General features: G+C 42.2%; 1 protein-coding gene across 1 annotated transcript in view; it reads left to right on the forward strand.

Moving 5' to 3' along the window:
* Positions 1 to 5102, forward strand: part of LOC119284161 — a 6767-nt gene extending 1665 nt beyond the window's left edge. Inside the window, exons 2-6 of the mRNA XM_037563399.1 lie at positions 224 to 435; positions 1576 to 1742; positions 3928 to 4056; positions 4216 to 4219; positions 4978 to 5102. Coding sequence (XP_037419296.1) covers positions 224 to 435; positions 1576 to 1742; positions 3928 to 4056; positions 4216 to 4219; positions 4978 to 5102 — 637 coding nt within the window. The remainder of the gene's footprint in view (positions 1 to 223; positions 436 to 1575; positions 1743 to 3927; positions 4057 to 4215; positions 4220 to 4977) is intronic.
* Positions 5103 to 5396: the final 294 nt, after the last annotated feature.

Here is a 5396-nt window from a genome sequence, read left to right on the forward strand (position 1 = left end):
ACCTTCTCCCTCATTCCCAGGTCGAGCGAGACAGCGTCCAGATCTGCAGCGCCATGGAGCTCGGAAACCCTAGCTAGCATGGCGACCGAGCCCTCTCCTCCAAGACCTCGCTCGACAAGGTGTAGCACCGGTCTCTTCTTCTTCTTCTTCTTCTTCTCCTTCTCCTTCCTCCTTGGCTCCGCTCTCTCTCTATCTCTCACCATGGGAGGTCTCATCTCTCCAGGAAGGAGGCCTTCTGCCATGTATCTAGGCGCCGGTCGTCCAGCTGGGCCTCTACGGAGAGGAGGTCCGACTCCACAACCGCGCGCCGGGAGAGGAGGACGGCCACCTTCTCCACATCCGCTGCGGCCTTCACGCGCCGGGACGGGACGGGACGCCGCCATGGACCTGCTTCTCTTCTCCGCCGAGCTCCGACCCTCACTTCCGCAGATCAAGGTCCGGCCTTCCCCTTATTTCATTCTCGATTTCTTCATCCACGCATCTGATCTGGTCCGTGCGAGCAGCCAGATTTCCCCCGTCACCACACCACTCTATTCGTTTCCATCAATCAAGAGTTTTTTTTTGTTTCATTAGATTAGATATTAGAGAATAAATAGGGGAGGGAGGAGAATCATCTACTTACACTCTAGTTGCAGCCATCCTAGTTGCAACCCAATTGGCTTGTTGGTGATGGAAACCACACACGTATATATGCTTGCTGATGATGGCTTTGATTTTGTAAGCAATTAAACCACACTGCGTCCTGCAGCCATGGATCTTCATCTTGCTCAGCTTCTACATATCGCTACTGTGATTAATTGCCGTTGGGGGTTAAATTCTGTCCACCGATTTGCTTCACTGGTGATGGATGGGCCGTATAGGTCGTCGTTCCATGTTATCAAGGGTTCGCTGCCATCAAGCCTCCCCTCCTCCCAAGGACGACATCTCTTTCCCACTCAGTCCGTTTCCACCACTTATTTATTTCATTAGACAAAGAAATATGGGAGGGAGGACAGCCATGTATTTCTTTAATTACACAACTACTAGTACTGTTTTCATTTGCAGCAGCCATGTATGTATCCGAAAAAAGGCTTGAATTTTGGATTGCTGATTTAGCAGCAGCAATCATTGTCTTGCTATGAAATCCCTCTATAAACTAACTAAAAGATCTTATATTAGTTCATAGCATTGTTGAGGAAATCGTTAACTGGTAGCTGCTCGGTTGGCTGGTGAGTAGGGGATTAATCGGCTAATCGGCAAGTTAATCGGCCATTTAATCAATTAATCGGACGATTTATCGGTTTATAGGCTACTCGGTAACCCTACGAGTAGGGATTAATCGGCAAGTTAACTGGTTAATTAGATGAATTCTTGAACAGGGGTTTACAGGGCGAATATGTTCTTAATCTTGACTAGCTGAGAATTACTAGGCTGCTAGTTTACTTGTTGGTTTCGACATAGTGATTCCTTTTACCATGGTCTTTGTTCTGGATGCACGGTATATGTTAAGTGGCTGCGAAGAAATACTCTTGTTTTTCTGGAAAAAAATATTCTTTGTTCCTAGCTAATGAATAATGATCTTGTTCTGATTGGCAGGATCAAGTCTGCACGGAGTTGCAGCCTTGTCCATCTCTGCATCTGATCCATGCAGGCAGTTTGCTGCCATCACCAAGGTAGGCACTACGGGTGTGATCGAAGGGGTTCAAGGGCATGCCCACCAAGGCGCTCAACATTGCCAACATCAAGCCACCTATGTTTCCAAGGTGACTTCTCTCTCTCTCCCTCTCCCATGCTGTTCGTTTCCATCAAGTTTTTCTTTCGTTAGAGAAGAATATTGTACGGAGGAGAATCATGTATTTCTTCATTAGACAAATAAGTGCTGCTTGTATTTGCATGCTTGCAGCAGCCATGTATCGTCCAAACAGAAAGCCTTGAGTTTTTGATTCTTGATTTAGCAGCATCAATCATTCTTCTCCTACATATTTTTCTAAACCACGACAAACTGTGTTTGTTTAAGCTGTTACTTTACATGTTGATTTTCACACAGTGACTCCTTTTATTATGTTCTTTGTTTGGATGCACGGTATATATTAAGTGGATGCAAAGAAATAGTCTCCATAGAACGATTATACGAATTGCTTTAGCATTTATTTAATGACTGTAGAGGCAAGGCTGATTCATTCCTTAAGTGTTGAATCAATAAAACATCCTGATGCCTCCCATTCCTCTTCTCGCTGTTGCCACCGTCGATTTAGCCAGCAGTTCTTCCTCGATAAGCCCTCTATGATCTATGCTCTCCTCTCTCTCTTGTTGTGGTCAATTTTGCGCTAGCCAATGTGCCATAGCGATTTGTAGGATACTCATGTCTCATTAGTTGCTTGTATGCTCTGTTTGTATGTTTGTTAGTATGTATGGAAGGAGTGTGTCATACAACTCACAGTGGAACAATATATATCTAGTGTAGACTCATATAATTTCAGGTGTCCCCTGTTTGTTTTCTAGTGTAGAGTTGATTAGCTTCCATGCTATATTTCTTTGAATCGAACCAACTTGTGTACTTTGTGTAATCTTCTTGCTATGTACTCCCTCCGTCCCATAATGTAAGACCCTTTTGCAAGCTAACATAGCAAATGGTGTTATATTATGGGACGGAGAGAGTATGTTCTTAACCATGACAACCTGAGAATTAGTAGGCTGCTTGGTCATCGTGTCATGGTTATGTGTAGTATGTTCAGTTTTGTAGTTTGGACCAAAACAGAGGAGAATTCCTTCCTTTTATGGTTTCTCTTCTGCTGTAACAAACACATGTAGCTTCTTGGTGACAAATACACAGCCTTATGTATGCATGTAGCTTGGATGATTTTTTCAACAAATACATCAACTCAGAACCATTGATTAATTGTGTGTGTATTGCAAAAATTGTTGGCTGTTGCAACACTAGGATTATTAATCGAGCAGCAACTCTCTCTCTCTCTCTGTGTGTGTGTGTGTGTGTGTGTGTGTGTGTGTGTGTGTGTTGTCAATTTTGCGCTGCCCATCATGCCATAGCGACTTGTAGAATACTCATGTCTCATTAGATGCTTTTATGCTCTGTTTGTTTGTTTGTATGTATGGAAGGAGCATGCCATACAACTCAGTAACTCACAATGGAACAATATCTATCTAGTGTAGACTCATATAATTTCAAATGTCCCCTGTTTGTTTTCTAGTTTAGAGTTGTTTAGATTCTGTGCTATATTTCTTTGAAACGAACCAACTTGTGTACTTCGTGTCATTGTCTTGCTATGTACTCCCTCCGTCCCATAATGTAAGACCCTTTTGCAAGCTAACATAGCTTGCGAAATGGTCTTATATTATGGGACGGAGAGAGTATGTTCTTAACCATGACAACCTGAGAATTAGTAGGCTGCTTGACCATCGTGTATGGCTATGTATAGTATGTTCAGTTCGGGATTTTGGGCCAAAACAGAGGAGAATGCCTCCCTTTTGTGGTTTCTCTTCTGCTGTAACAAACACATGTAACTTCTTGGTCACAAATACACAGCCTCATGTATGCATGTAGCTTGGATGGTTTTTTTACAACAAATACATCAACTCAGAACCATTGATTAATTCGGTGCGTATTGCAAAAATTGTTGGTTGTTGTAGCACCAGGATTATTAACCCAGCAGCAATGCTTTACTACACATGTAATGTGCTATAAGTTGCAAAAGATTCAAATCCTAGTCATGCCCAAATCAAACTAGTGACTGACTAAGCAATTATCTTTATGATGTTGTTTCCTTCGGCCTTGTTCATGGACCTTGCTGACCTAGATTGTTTGCTTCCTTTTTTCCTTCAATCACGATTGCTTCAAGTTTACTATCAAATACTATACTGCAACTTGCAAGTTACCTACAACCAACCATTCTTGGTGCGCTAAACTTTTTTTCGTTTGATTTGGAGCAGCAGCAGGCAACCTCTATCAACGATCGGGACCCCATGCCCAAGGTGACGAGGAGGACACCGTCGAGTCCGACCTCCACCTCGACCATTACGACGCCTAGCAAGGTCAATCCCTACTTTACAGGAGTTATGGTAATAATTAACTCTAAGATGTCACTGTTGTGTCATAGAAAAGATGATATAAATTTACTATTGTACCCAAATTTGGAATATTGCTGCATAATGAAGCGGTTTGATCACTAGTACAGTAGTTTGGTGATAGATATTATGCTACTGTTTTTGTACCTGTAGTGGTGTAGGTTTAATAGTCTACACCCTATGCTCCTAAATATTAGTCCTTTTAAAGATTCCAATATGGACTACATACAGCTCCGTATGTAGTCCATATTGGAATCCCTAAAAAATACTTATATTTAGGAACGGAGGGAGTAGCAAAACATCCAAAAACAACGAGTTGCATTTATTGGCCCATAAGTTGCTTTGTTTTGAGTCTATACTTTTTTCTGTGCCACGTATAAGTATTCCAAAATATGATAAAAAATAGTGTCAGGCTAGTGTCGTTCTTCATTGTAGTAGACATACCTTGTTTGATTGTTGAGGTTTGACATTCCAGTGCTTGCTGGAGTGCTTTGTGGTGAGGTTATTTGTTTCCAACATCTTGTACTACAACATTTCATTTCATTGCTGGATGGGCACTTGTTCATTTCATTTTAACTTGCTTAAAGTTGTCCCAGTGCTTGTTCGTTTCATTTCAACTTGCCGAAAGCTGTCTCAGTATGTCCATATACATTGCGTACTAGTCCAGTGCTTACTAGAGTGAGTAGTTGTTCCTTCTATTTGGATTGAAACACACCAATTGTGGGTGTGCTTTGATGATTTCTTAGGTATCATACTATATGCAATCTTAATTGGTTGGTATGCATACGGTCAAAGAAGGCATGGTTGTTCCGATTAACTAATATTTTGAAATTGATCCATACCCCTGTAACTTGTTTTTTGCGTGATTTCTCCCATCTGGTATAATGATGATGTGCCATGTGGCTGATACTGTAGATTTATTTGGCATGAGGCAAGATTTGAGGGGCAAACTCCTCGACCTGGTGGTTTCGGCGGTGGTTTCGGCACCGGTGCTCTTGCTCCCAACATGGACAAATCAAAGAGTGCTCGGCCTTCAATAGTCAATCTATTGACATACTTAGTACTCCTAGGAGATGTCTGCCAGTATGATGATCCAGCTAGGCTTACTTGGCCTTGTGTTTTCTTATTCGTTGCCCTAAGGTGAACCACGTGTTGCTGCTCTTTTGGCATTCATTTTCCTGGTAAACTGGTTTTATGACGCCAGGTGCTGGATGCATTCTCTACTTATGTTCAGTCTACTAAGTAGGCCTGATGTTGATCTTTATGTAGGATCTACCTACTTTTCAGCATGACCGCCCTGCTATCTATTGTTACTCATACAGACCATTGATCTG

The sequence above is a fragment of the Triticum dicoccoides genome, chromosome 4A (genome assembly GCF_002162155.2).
Source record: "Triticum dicoccoides isolate Atlit2015 ecotype Zavitan chromosome 4A, WEW_v2.0, whole genome shotgun sequence".
In the NCBI taxonomy this organism is placed as follows: domain Eukaryota; kingdom Viridiplantae; phylum Streptophyta; class Magnoliopsida; order Poales; family Poaceae; genus Triticum; species Triticum dicoccoides.